The sequence below is a fragment of the Monodon monoceros genome, unplaced genomic scaffold (assembly GCF_005190385.1).
Source record: "Monodon monoceros isolate NGI ecotype Baffin Bay Population unplaced genomic scaffold, NGI_Narwhal_1 Super_Scaffold_21, whole genome shotgun sequence".
Taxonomy (NCBI): domain Eukaryota; kingdom Metazoa; phylum Chordata; class Mammalia; order Artiodactyla; family Monodontidae; genus Monodon; species Monodon monoceros.
In genome coordinates, this window is record NW_021703778.1 from 112,626,467 (window position 1) to 112,641,182 (window position 14,716).

A 14,716-nucleotide genomic window follows, 5' to 3' on the forward strand; every position below is an offset into this window, starting at 1 on the left:
TACCTAAGGACAATAATGATGTATTGTGCACTTAAAAATTTGTTGTGTGTAGATCTCATGTTATATGTTTTTACCACAATAAAATAAAAATTTAAAAAATTGATTGGTTAAAAAAAGAAGGTCACCCAGCCTAAGTAAAATATTTTTGGTGGATCACACCTTAATTATGTAAATAGATATTGATGTTGATAAAAAATCTATTCTGTTATTAAACACTTCCAGCTAACTTTCATAATTTGCTCCAACTGTCATCAATCAGGGAACTTTCTTTGTTCCTGATCCACATTCCTCATGCATATGCCTGAACTATTTTACTCCAGTTTTTTGCTCACTTGCAAGGGTAATCAACTGTCACCATTCATCATGACTTAAAAACCATTATTGCAATAATCTTTTCTTCCTTGTGCTTAAAAACCACAGTTCCTTTTAGATATTTATTTTGAGTAGTAGTGTGTATTATCTCCCTATCTACAGATGAGTTTTCTTCTTGTCCCCTAAATATTTTCTAATTTTTCTCATAAAATATGGGACTTTAAACTGGAGCTGAGTAGCTTTAAGTGTTAGAGGCTATTACATGAATTGACCTTATATTGCAATAGCAATTCAAAGTCCAACATTCATAATTTTTAAAATTATTCAATTTTCCTGCAAACATTTTAAGGATGATGTTAGCATTTTCATTTCACAAATGGGAAAACTGACAGAGAGATAGGTATAATTTGTCAAAGAGACATGGCTAACTAGTAAGTATCAGAATTGAGATTTAACATCAGGTCTCTTACTAGAACTCTCTGGCTGTTTCTATCACACTGCAATCTTTGTGTGAGTGGAGAGCTAAAGAGATGTGTTTACCAGCCCTTCTTTGGGAAGATCAATGAATTTCCGTGACAGGACATATTGTTTATAGACTCTACAGCTTAACAAGAGACACTAATAAGTGATCCTAAAACACTGGCGGCAGTGATGTTCCACAACCTCTAAAAATTCAACAAAAGGCACCAAGTCCTCAGAAGTGGGAACATATGACTTAAAGTAGTTAACAATCAACACACTACATATTTGTAACTAATTTAAGCATCCAATCCAAACATTATACAGCAGCTAAAGACTGCACCAATAATTTAAAGCAATGGCACTTAAGGAGTTAATATGCAGAGAGGCAAAATATCTTCATCAAAAGAAGCATGTGCCTCCCTTTTTTACCTTCCCTGGCCTGGACTTTGATGTCTTGGTTAGTGACTGGCCAGCTGGCTGCTAGCTTGATAAACAGAGAACCTTCGCCCATCGCACAGGCCTTTGTGATTAGGGTCTGGCATCTTTAAGAAGACATTCCACACAGAGGTATGCCAGAAGGAGGGGGCTAAGGAAGATGGGGAAAGCAGGATTTGTTAGCTAGTGAGAGGTAGGGGTGGTGAGGGAGACTGGCCAGGAAGCCTGCTGCTCCTCACAAGGTTAGGCTGAGGAAATTGCAGTGATGGGCTTCTAATTTAAGGGAGCTCAGCATGAACGTATAAAGTCTACTCTTAGAATCTTCCTACCTCATGTCAACCCAAATCACATTTCTTTTGCTGCAATTCACTCATCCTTTAATTCCTCTTGGTACCACACCAAATCTGAGATCCTCTCCGATTTTAGCTTTGAGTCATTTTAACAGAGTTCCTAATGACCCAACTTGAGGTCAGTATATCCTGCTTCCTCAGACAACATTAAAATGAGCACACTGAGAGTACTGTTCAGGATTGTTCAATCTCTGTTCAGGATTGGCCTTGGATGATTCTAGAGTGGATTTCATGTTCCTTGTAAAAAATTGCTAAAATGGGGGGCTTCCCTGGTGGTGCAGTGGTTGAGAGTCCGCCTGCCGATGCAGGGGGCACGGGTTCGTGCCCCGGTCCGGGAAGATCCCACATGCCGCGGAGCGGCTAGGCCCGTGAGCGATGGCCGCTGAGCCTGCGCGTCCGGAGCCTATGCTCCGCAACGGGAGAGGCCACAACAGTGAGCGGCCCGCGTATCTCACACACACACACACACACACACACACACACAAAATTGCTAAAATGGGTTTGCCATTTGAAGAACTAAAATTATTGTTTAGAAGTGACTAAAAGAGACTGCCATAAAATGCTTCGGATAAGAAAATTAAAGACAATATGGTGGTCGTACAAGGAGTCACATGATTTTCAGGATATTGCAAAGTATGTCTTTGCAGAACTCTTCTTTTCAGCTCCCTCCCCTGCCCAGCGGGTAAGTAAATTGTTTGATAATGAGAATGTTATGACCATAACAAGGGTGACTAAAAAAGAATCGAACATTTTAACAAATCAATTAATTAGTAATTAGATGATATATAAACATGTGGTCAAACCAATTTTAATAGGATCTATCACAGTTATTTCCATAATTTTACAAATGGTCAGTTTGGGCTATTAGATGAAATTGCAGAAAACCCAGTCTAGTAATAAATGTCACTCTAAAGCCCAGAGCCTCTTAAAGGAAGGGGCTGTGCCATGTCACATTCATCTTTGTAGGTATACCGGTCCTGACACATCACAGGTGTTTAATAAATGCTGTATCTCTCCTTTATAAAGACATAATACATAAGGAACCAAGGTCTAAGAAGCAAATTGCAAAGGAGGTAAATACACACACTGGTTAAGCACCTGGTGGCAACCACAAGGCAAATAATGCAGCTTAGCATTGCCTTCCCCACAGCTGACCATGCTTGTCATGAAAATGATGTGGTGTGTTGAAATTATAGTTGCCTCCTGGTAACTGAACAAGGAGGCAGCTTGAGGTGAGAGTGAACTTTTTTTTTTTAAAAGAAGAAATTTGCATTTTAGATATTGTTACTTTTAGTGGATCCAAGTCAACTAGGAGTAAATTCAGCTCTCAGTGTGCACCTTTCATTTTCTCTAATCTTGGCTCTCTTTTGTTGTTTTGATCATAAACTTGGACAAAAACATTTTTTCCCCTGACGTTATGGTATCATGCTGTCTTGTTCTACAATGAAAATACCTACTATTGGAGCTTAATTAAAAGTTAAATTGTTTCCACTTCACAGCTATCAGAAGAATCTATTACAGTGTTTGTTTTTTCTTCATGTGAGATAATTTGGGGAAATGCTAGCTCCTCACTCCACAGAAGGTCACTAACTAAAATGAGATGGTTTAGTTGATAAGCATTCTTTAAGGAATGTGGAGTGTTCCCAAGATCCTATCCTTGTAGGGCTCTGGGCTCTGGAATGAAATCAAAGTCTTGTTAAAAGCTCAGCATCTAAATGTAGCCATTCAGAAAATAGGCATGAAAATTCCTTTCCCCTTCTAAGATATCTGTTCTTTAAAGGGTTGTGAAATATAAAATAATTTTAAAGGCCTTACCCACTTAGCTCAAATTATAAAATACATACAATGTCAAAATGGGCTAGGGTTTAAGCATAACAGTTATCACTTGATTATTTCATATATGTATATATATATATATATATACACACAGCCCTCTCTATATCTATTATTTGTAAGTATCTCTCTACACATAAATAAATAAATATAGATAGATAGGTAGATAATACCTTCTGAGAGTCACTTATATCACTGAGTGTTATCAGACAAGATGCAGGAAAGTATTAATATATTTTCTTGGGAACCCAGTAGGATTTTTCTGTTTTTGTGTACTCTATTCCTTGCCTTAATATTCCTTGGGCACTGACCCCAAGGAAAACTAACAAACCAGGATCCCAGAACAAAATCCTAAATGTTGAGAAGTCAGGACAAGGACACACTGAGGTGCTTTGATGTGGGGGTCAGCGGATGATCAAGAAGAAGTCTTTGAACCATGTTTATTTCATGAGCCTCCACCTCTGGACTTCTATAAATGAAAATTTCCCATGCCCGTTTAGTTCCACTTATGTGATAAGTTTGTTGGACATTCCCCTCAGTTAAATCATTTAAGGGGAATCAACTGCCTTAAACATGCCTAAAACATTCTGGCCCAGGTACCCCCTGCAGCCTCCGCAGCCTCCTGTCCCCCCGCCGCCCCGTTCACCATACACCAGTTACCCTCGTTCTTTATCTTCTCCGAGGTTCCCCAAGCCTCCTTCTGCTTCTGTGCACTCACACATCCTGTTCTCTCTGGTGTCTGCTCATCTTCTTCATCTTGGCCTGGCTAAGCCTCATCCTTGAGCTCCAGCCTAAACATCTTTTTTAAAGGAAAGCCTTTCCTATATCGCCACCATGCCCTGCTGTGGGTCTAATTAGGGTCTTTGGTTAAAACTTCCCACAGCTTCACAGTTTTCTTTCATGGCACTTATCACAATTGCCATGATTCAGTTCCCTGTGTAATGACTTGTTTATTGTCTGTCTCCTCGACTAGACTGTAAACCCCGTTAAGGCAGGAGCAGTGCTGACACTTAGCGAGATGGTGCCCGACCTATGATAGATGTGCCATGAACACTTCTGGAATGAATAAATAGAAGGCACCCACTAAGAATCTAAAGCCACTTGCACCTCATTTCCATCCACTTGGGTGGTACCTGACTGGAAACTTTTGGCCTGAAGTTTATTTAAGAAAGTGCCTGAACCCCTGTCCCGCTTCCCTCTGCCCTCCCCCATGCCCTCCTCTCCTGAAACACACACACACCCCAGGGAGTCTGTGAAAACTGCCAGTGAAAGATACCACTTTTTACCGCAGAATCTTGTCACACGTCCCGGAATTTTATAGATAATATATACTTGTTGTTTTACCCCAGTGGTTACCAGAAAGGAGACTTGTTCTTAATGAAACTTTAATGCTCTTGCCCTTCCCATTACCGGATGATTGGTAAGACTAATGATCAAGTAAGAGAGAATCAGAAAAATAAATGGTCATAAATTAAATCCTACTATGATCTAATTCTACTGAGATTCTTCTTTTCAAAATATAAACAGCTCTGTCTAAGTTCTCCACTGGAACCCAAAGGTGCATTTTTCATTCAGCCCAGTGCACACCTTAGGGAAGGACAGAGCTCTAAATCATGAAACTAACATATTTCCACATTTCTTCTAATAAACTGAAGTGCATCTGGCACCACCCTCAGACTTTCTACAGAATTTACAAAACAAAGATAATATTAAAAATCAAAAGTAAAAGAAAAACATTTGCGTTTCTAAAAGGCAATATCTTATGGATATTACCTTAGAAGAAAATAAAATGTTTGACTTAATACCGTCTGTAGTAAAATGACCACAGGGACAGGTCTAAATGGTTTATTAAGTAAGAAGGATTGAACCTATGAAAAATTGTTCTCTCCTAGAATATTTCTAACCCACACATGTGATTTATATCATGGCAGAATTCAACACAAAAGGTCTATTGTTTTTGGCAAAATAACCTGCAAACATGCTTAATTAGGATGCAAAGTGAAAGCACAGTTTAATACTGTTGACAGCCATGAACTTTAGACATCAATTTCTACTAGTATTATTATTATTTTACTTATGGAAATATAGGAAAAGCAGTAAATATGGAACTAGAAGACAAAGTTATCAACGAGATGTAACATTTAAATCTTACCATTCTCATTTGTGTGTCAACATCACAAATAAAATGCTCTGAACACCCTACCTTGGAATGGAAATGAAAGAAATCGGTTTTGCAATCAAAGCTTACCTTCATTGATATTTGAAAAAGATGTCAGCATTTAAGTTAATCAATATCTATTTCTAGAAGGCTTTACTTTAAGAAGTGATGGCCTCTTTCTGGGGAGAAGGGATAATTCTTTATACTGACATTCCATTCCATTTACTGCAAGATGAAAATGAATGCCACCATTAAATGAATTCCATGGTCAGTTAATATTCAAAGCAAACTTTTCTATTGTAACCACTTAGTCACCATTCTATAGGAATATTTAGATTCTAAAAATAAGTCTGCAAGAATATAACACAGCACCAGTTTCAAACTGGTAATGCCCAGCTCTTCCAGAGTCATGTCTCATAATTCTTTGTTTCTATGGATCAGAGACTCAGGATGTGAAAAGAGAAGACCAGGTTCCAGGTCTGAATGAGGCAAAAGCAGAATCTGGTTACACTGTCTGGATATTGTAGCCAGTGCACTTATTTAAATTTTAGTAATCATTTTAAAGTGACAATTTATGTGTGACAAAAGACAAGGTAAGATGTAGGGTTAAAGCATTACATGGTATAGAAGAAAGAGTTCTGGCCTCTGGTTCTTTCCTTCCCACTGCTGTATACCTTCAGATAAATTATGTCAGTAACTTTCAGTTCTGGGCCTTTACTTCCTGTTTTTCTTTCCTTATCTGAAAATGACAGTTATTGTGAGAAGGATCAGGCAAAATCATGAAGTCTACAAAAATGGTTTTAATAGTACAAAATGGCACAGAAGGTCAGGATATTTCTGTGAAGCTTGAAAAATGTATCTACCAGAGATCACCAATCTGAAGAGTTAAAATTAAAAACTTCAGGGTGGGTATCTGACCTGAGGTATCTGAACTTACTGTTTCAAGTTCTTATTTTACCTCTGTAGACATAGTCTTAGAGTTGAGTAAAGTGTTAAAAAGTTAACTAGGTACTCTATTTTATAAGATTCTATTAAAATTTTCACGGATTTATTTCCTATTATAAAATTAATACATGCTTCTTGTAGAAGCTTCCAACAGCTCAGAATTCTGTAAAGAAAAAGTACTTTCCCTCCACTGCTCCCTGCTTTTTCCTGCTCTCCCCACGGCTCCACACAAACACACATGCATAGGATTCTCCATTTCCACTCCTCAGACATGATCATTATGGACAGTTTCTTATAAAATTAAATACTCTGAAAATGGAAAACGTTGGTAGACAATATCAATTTTAAAAATGTTAAATTAAAGAAAAATCTAGAATTATCCCATGCCACTCAGAATTGGTGAAATCTCAAATTCCCTTGGGGCAAGAGAATGACCAATTGCTGGGTGAGGGAATTGAAACAATAACCCTGTAAACAAACTGTCTGGAGTGTATGGCTAGAGCCAGCCTAGAGCAAAGATGGAAAAAAGCCTTCAAGGAACACCACCTCCTCCTCGTGGTTAACAACTTGATGACGTTCTTCAACATGTTTTAATGATTATCGTATCTTCCTCTTCACAAAGGACTGATTTATTATGGTTTAAATTTAAAGAATACTGGTTTCCCAGTTTTGAATCAGGCTTAGATTACAGAACACATAAGATCAATGACTTTCTTCTAGGCAAAACACCCCTGAAAGCAAAACCCACAACTAACCCCACAGCGTTCATTTAAGTGCAGAAGGAACAGTCCTGGGGAAAAGTTCTTCACACAGTTCTAGACGCTTACTGCTTCCACCACCCTCTGTCTCTACTCCTCTTCCCATACCTGTCATCAGCACCTCCACACTTAACACTTCCACGGCACCTTAAATGCACAAACAACTTCATGTATTATTTATCTTAATCCTCAAAACTATTTTGTCAGGTAGAAAGGACAATCTTAGCTTTTCAATTTACAGATTAAAAACACTGAAGCTCAGAGCAGTAAAGTGATTGGCCCATGATCATTCTCCACTAAAAGTATGTTCGCCCAGGTGTACTACTGCTGTCTAGATGTCTATCGCCATTTCAGAGCTCTCCTCTCAAGATCCCACGTGCAATCACTGATGCAACATCTGCACTTCAGTGTCCAAATGTGGTTAAACTCAGTTTTCCAGGCTCAGCCCATAATATTCTCCCCCAAACTTGTTCATTCTCAACGAATGGCACCATTATCCTTTCAGTTGTTCAAGCCCCAAACCTAGGCACCATCCCTCCCCACTACCCCTTTTATCAACATGCACGTAGACTCGATCACCACATCCTATAGACTTTGCCTTCTAAACTTTTCTCAAATCTGTCCACTTCCCCTTGTCTTCACCATGAACACTGTAGTCCAAGACCCCAGCATTGCACATAACAATCATTTCCATGTTACACTCTGTCTTTTGCACACCACCCCCATTCCACCCATTCTCCACGCTGCAGCCAGAGTGATCAGGTAATTTCTCTGCTTAAAATCTTTTGTTGGCTTCCCAGTGCTCTTCAGATAAACAGAAGAATCCTTAGTGTGGCCTATAAGGGCTAATATAATCTGACCCTTGTAAGCTGGCAAGATAAGTGAGCTCTTTCCATAATTTCAGAATACTATGATGTCTTTTAAGTAATAAATAAATATTCAAGCTTCTGTTTTTTTCATAATGCATAACATTTAAAACTTAAGTGTATTGATTAATTGTAGAATGAAGTTTGCATTCGTGGATTTTTTTAAGCATTAGTAACACAATCATATATAAATCTTATTGATCCTTCTGAAATTCTTCTTTAAATATAACCAAGTTCATATTATTGTAATAACATATGCATTAAAATACATGCACAAATATATATAATAAAATATATATTATTTATATAACATTTGTAAATTATATCATTCATTTTATTGTGTGTAATTTCTATCTGCTGCAAGCCTTTGGATAGCTGGAGAAATAGAGGCATGGACATTTCTCCCACGTTGTATGAATCACTCATCTCAGAGTTTAAAAAACATCAGCTTCATGGCTGTGTGACTTGTGCAGTTGCCCAGAGCCTGCACTTAGAGGAGCCCCATGCTTGGTTTATTGCTCTACAGTTGCTGTCTTGAAATTCTTAATTTTTGCACATTTTCATTTCACCCAGGGCTCCAAAGATTATTAATCTGTTCCTGCTAAAAACATTTTTTTCATGTATGTAGAGCTGAACTCTCTCATGTCATCCACGACCAAAGTGTTTATTGTACTCTACTTCTGTATTTCAAGAACTCAACAGGAGAAGAGCTCTGAGGACCACCAGAGTCAGAATTGTCAGTCAGTGGGGGGATCTATATATTCTGTGGCCATTCATAGATTTCAGACCAACAAAACATGAGGTTATACTCAAAAAATGAGGTTTCTAAATAGAGTGAAACCTGGTTAACAATTTTGGCGAATGAGGCAATGTCAACAGATAGTTAATGGGGAACATGCCTTGGATTCAGCTGTTACTTGAGATAAGTACTGGCCTAGATTACAGGGGATAGCTGGAAAAAGGCAACTGTAACCCACATTACCTTATAGAATCAGGTGATAGCCATATTAGAAATATTTTTATTCTTTATAAAGCTCTTCAATACTTTTTTTTTTTTTTGCGGTACGAGGGCCTCTCACTGTTGTGGCCTCTCCCGTTGCGGAGCACAGGCTCCGGACGCGCCAGCTCAGCGGCCATGGCTCACGGGCCCAGCATGTGGGATCTTCCCGGACCGGGGCTCGAACCCATGTCCCCTGCATCGGCAGGCGGACTCTAAACCACTGCACCACCAGGGAAGCCCCAAAGATGCTCATTTTAAAACACATCATGTGTTACTTTTATCTTGTCAAAGTTGAAAGGCTGCTGACATCTGTAAGTTACCATTAAAAATTATTATTATTATTTTATATCAAAAGTGCATGATCCTAGAAGAGTTGATTTACTACTTACCCTAATTAACTTAGGTGAATTTAAAAATTACTATCTAGGTAAAATTTAAATTTTAGGCTGATAATTTTCCCTCATGAACTCAAAATTTATTTACACTATGAAAATTTCAACTTCCTTGAGAAAGTTATGCTTCTGAGATAAAAATTAAGTAATAACAGTTTCTAGAAATTCCTATTAGTGATAAATGTGAAGCATTCAGGTATAATGGTATATTCTTCAAGAAGATGAGTTTTGGTGTCAGACTTGGGTTCAAGGCTCTGCCTTGCTCTTTATTATGTGACTCTGAGCAATTTACTTGATCTTTCTGAGCCTTCGTTTCTGAATTCAAAATAGGGATCACAACACTCAATAAACAAGGCTGATGTGGGGATCAACTTAGCTAACAGACATAAGAGTTGAGCACAGTGACTTGGAAGGATAAATACTCTACAAATGCAGCTATCATCATTGATAGGATTTTTCCTCCAGGATTTTAATCTATTAAACAGTTACCTTATTGACAGGAATAATGTTTTTGACATTGTAGTAGAAGCCGAAATAAACCATGTTGAAAACTCCGTGACGTCCCAAAGTTGCTGTAAATCCTTTGTTGAGGCCCTGGAGTCCCAAGCCTTCCTTCTTAATGATGTGTCTTGCATAACTCATGGTGGATGGTTGCTGCACGAGAGAGGAGAAAGGTCATCTTTGGGACTGTGAAACAGAATAAATTACAGTTTTAACTTCCCTTCAAGCCCAAAATTATTAGGGACTTATTTTTCCCCAAAGATGAATAATCATGCCTAGATTCATGCTTTTTAAAATTAGGAAACCCCAAAAGTAAACGAAATTGCATGCATAACAACAGGCCTTAAAGGGAAGATTGTTGGCGAAGAAAAAATATCTTTGACGGAATTAGTGAAACTAATGTCATATAATAACTAACATCATTTTCGACATGTCAATAGGTGCATCCAATTCTGGATCATCCACACTAATAGAGGGGATTAACCATATAGATAAACTAGTAATCCATACTGGTAATCCATAACTGTGCATAATCCAAAAGGAGTGTATTTTTGGCTCCTGAATATTTACCTAATTATGTTTTTCTTTTTTTTTTTTTTTTTTAAAATTTATTTTATTTGTTTATTTTTGGCTCTGTTGGGTCTTCGTTGCTGCACACAGGCTTTCCGTAGTTGCGGCGAGCGGGGGCTACTCTTTGTTGCGGTGTGCAGGCTTCTCATTGTGGTGGCTTCTCTTGTTGCAGACCACGGGCTTCAGGCGTGCATGCTTCAGTAGTTGCGGCATGTGGGCTCAGTAGTTGTGGCTCGCAGGCTGTAGAGCACAGGCTCAGCAGTTGTGGCGCACGGGCTTAGTTGCTCCGCGGCATGTGGGATCTTCCTGGACCAGGGCTCGAACCCATGTCCCCTGTATTGGCAGGCAGATTCTTAACCACTGCACCACCAGGGAAGCCCCTAATTATGTTTTTCTAAAGTGAATGTTACAATTAGTCCTGATTCCATTCCCTCAATAGTTTAAACTGGCGTTAGGTTAGAAATCGGCTGTGGATAAATTAGCAGTTGATTGTAGACTTCCTCAAGAAAGTGGGCAATCAGTGTGTGTAACACTTGCTGTGATAAATGATAAATCAATGGTGTTGAGAGTACTGGGTTACCTTTAATTTACTTCTTTCCAGCCCTTTGATTGATTACCTAAGGTTGAAATACCTCGACTGCTGGAACCCAGTCAGTGCTACTTTTGGAACTTGCTAAAGAAATCACTGTAGTTTGCCCTGAGTTTTATAATTCATTACAGTACAATTACAACAATTCATGTGGGTTTTTAAATAAGGTTGAGTGACTGTTTCCTTTTTGGAGGTACAGCACAAAGGATCTCTCTCCCTCTTAAATTTTGAATACTGAATAGTAAATAAGGGGAAACGTTCAGCATTTAATTTTTTTCCCATAAGGCAAGCACTGAGATGACGCATATTTGAAATTTCACTGCAGCAGGTTGCTGGAGTGATCATGGCAGTCTGATGCACTCACTGACTAAAAGTGTTTTCGTATCATGTGCAATTAAGGCTGTGTCAGCAGAACAGAACAAATCCAATCAAGGCTCTTCATCCAACTTTGTAGCTATGTAATTAACCTGATACATTTAAATGAGTTTGTTTAGAGAGTAAACCCTACAGCTTTTACTGATAAATGTTTTAAAACTCTAGCTACAATTCTACACTCAAATTCATCTTTTTATTTAAGAGGATTAATTACAATAAATTACATTAATCTCAAGAAAACCCTTTTTTTGTGACATGAGAAAAACACATGAGAACGTACCTTAAAACAATAAGAGACATTTCATATCGGAAAACCAAAAATTCTCAGAAGGTTAAAGTTCACTCTCTCTGCTACAAAATGGGATTTTTTTGTTTGTGTTATGGCACATTGACTATCAATCCCAGTTATTTATTTTGGTTTTCAAAAGAGACTTGAGGACAAGTTGAGCAGAATTTCATTTCTGTTGGAAAGACTCTGAAAGTGCTGAGCAAACTGCTAGGCACTGCTCTCTTGTTGTGAGGAAGGCAGCCTAGAGGGCAAAGGCAAGGAAAGGAGGCAGCTCTCCTGGGGATGAAAGAAACTAGGCAGAAGTGAGGCTGCCTGGGTCCAGACTGACCAACACCAGTCCTCCCTGCTTCTAGCCCAAGCTTCCTCTCCATCCTCACCCACTCTGAAGCCCTGAGGGCAGGAGAGATGGGGAGGTCAGAAGCCATCTAGATTCTTCAGCAACAGAGGAACCAATGACTTTGAATGAAAGTGCAGATTAACATGGCTTTCCCTAAATAAAACAGGTATAAAGATGTGTCTATCATTTAAAAATCTAGTGTGCTAAATCATCAAAATTTAAAGAGAGGACTTCTATTAGATCTTTTTAAAATTAATTTTTATTGGAGTACAGTTGATTTACAATGTCGTGTTAGTTTCTGCTGTACAGCAAAGTGAATCAGTTATACATATACATATATCCCCTCTTTTTTAGATTCTTTTCCCATATAGGTCACTACAGAGTATTGAGTAGAGTTCCCTGTGCTATACAGTAGGTTCTTATTATTTATCTATTTTATATATAGTAGTGTGTATACGTCAATCCAAATAGCATTTACTGATGGTCCATTGCCTGATTTCTACCAGCTTGGATGTTAGGTAGGTACGAAGAAATGTAACACATGGATTTTGACTCAAGTGCCTTGTTGAGTTTGAACTCAGCTGTGAATAATTAAGCAAATCAGGGGGTAGTACAGTAGTTAGAAATAGGGGGTCAGAGCCAGACAGTCCCAAGCTTTGAATCCCAGAAATATCACTTGCTAGCTTCAGCAGGTATTTTATCCTCTGATTTATCCTCACTTCATTCATCTGTAAAATAAGGATAATAATAGAATCTTCCTCATAGGATTGTTGTTGTGATGATAAATAAGTCAGTGAACTCGGCCCTATGTAAGCATTTACTATATATTAGCTGTTATTAATAATAATGGCAATTATGAAGATAATACAACTAGTTATAATAGTAAAATAACAGGTAATTTCTTTGGTAGTTGAAGGCAATGACAACCAAAAGGTGGAGGCTGATTTGAGGGGGAGGAAGGACATGAATAACTAGCCTCTTCCTGCTCACTCCTTTTGGCTATGGTTTCCTTTTCTCAGAGCCCTGGACCCTTGTGACATGATCCTTCCTACAGAAATGCATCCAGAGTGCAAGATCATAGGTCTACTTTTTCTGGGAGCCACCCATATCCAACTCCTGGGCTAGAGATCTCCTAGGTCATCACCCCAGGGCTTTCCTCTCAGGAGCAGCAGATCCTGTAAAATGGTCTCTTCCCTACTGCTTGGTAAACATCCTCGGTAAGAACTCTTCACTTGACAGGTCTATGCACTGTAGAAGCAAGGCCACCATGCAGGAGCAAAGGTTGGGAAAGGAAAAGCACACTAACCAGGCCTCCACCTGACACAGTTTATTTATACCTTAGAGAGTATATACATGCATGTTACCAGGTACCTGGAACACAGGAAGTGCTCATCAATGTTAGTCATTATCATAGATACTTGGTACTTTACATATATCATCTTACTTAATCCTCTGAACAAGTGTGTGGGATGGGTATTATCTTTATCCCCATTTGACAGATGAGGAAACTAAAGTTAAGTTACTTGCTCAATATCACAGAGTTAGTGGAAGGTCCAGAGCTCAAACTGAGGCCCCTCAGGCTCCAAGTTCATACTTTTATACTCTGCATGGTTCTGCCATCCTATCATATATGATTGCCTCTCTCAACAACCTGTAACGTGGACCACAGGTATATTATCCTCATTTTACAGGTGAGGAAACCAAGGATTAAGTAATATTCCTAAGGGAAAAGTACTGGAAAATGGCTTAAGCAGAATTCTACATCTCATCCAGTGGTGCTCTCATGCTTGTTGACTCATTCTTGTTATACACATGCTGTAAGATTTTCAGAGTTTGATAATCCAACTGATACAGGTAACAGATAAATACAAATATATTTTTCTGGCAGCTTGGGGCCTTGAGACCAAGAAAAACCTAAACTCTAATTCCCGTAAGAATTAGAGGTGTCCTCTTTGCTTCATTCAGAGACACTGTATCGCACACATGTAAGCAAATATTTAATTAGAAAGGCAAAGCATGACTTCCACTAGGAAAATACAGAATCATTTTGACTAGATCTCTGTAAACACAAGTTTTACTAAACTTATTTGATTACTGGGCTTCCATTTCAAAACGAAATGCTGACGGATTAGCATCATCAGGCACATGATTCCAATCCTATCCAACCCAGCAGGTCACCCACAAATTCAGTTTCCTTTCAATATTTAGATTCACTCCAATTTTCATATTTAGTTACCAGCGGTGGGCCAAATTGCATTCTAACTTTCCTAGATATACCTTTCATTGACTGCACCAGAGCTGCAAGCATGGAAGAATAAGTGGGTCGGAATGGAGCTAATATTGCGATATCACACTGCTCTCCACGTTGATTTAGAAAAATCTTCAGTTCACTGGTACCTGCCAGAAGTATTTCCATTTGGAAGGAACTCAAAGTCTACTTTAACTCTGATGTCAGCTATTGCCAATTGTTAATTCTGGGAACTCCATGCTCTTTTATGCATTAATTTATTCAACAAACACCTACTGAGCCCTACTAGGTGCCAT

At 38.6% G+C, this 14,716-nt stretch overlaps 1 protein-coding gene across 3 annotated transcripts in view; it reads right to left on the reverse strand.

The window, feature by feature from the left end:
• SLC25A21 (solute carrier family 25 member 21) overlaps positions 1–14,716 on the reverse strand; it is a 531,884-nt gene that overhangs the window by 32,378 nt on the left and 484,790 nt on the right. For 2 of the 3 annotated variants that reach the window (XM_029236552.1, XM_029236551.1), the window contains exon 7: positions 10,001–10,165. The exons of the other annotated variant lie outside the window; for it this stretch is intronic. In XM_029236552.1, coding sequence (XP_029092385.1) covers positions 10,001–10,165 — 165 coding nt within the window. The remainder of the gene's footprint in view (positions 1–10,000; positions 10,166–14,716) is intronic. 3 annotated transcript variants of the gene reach the window in all.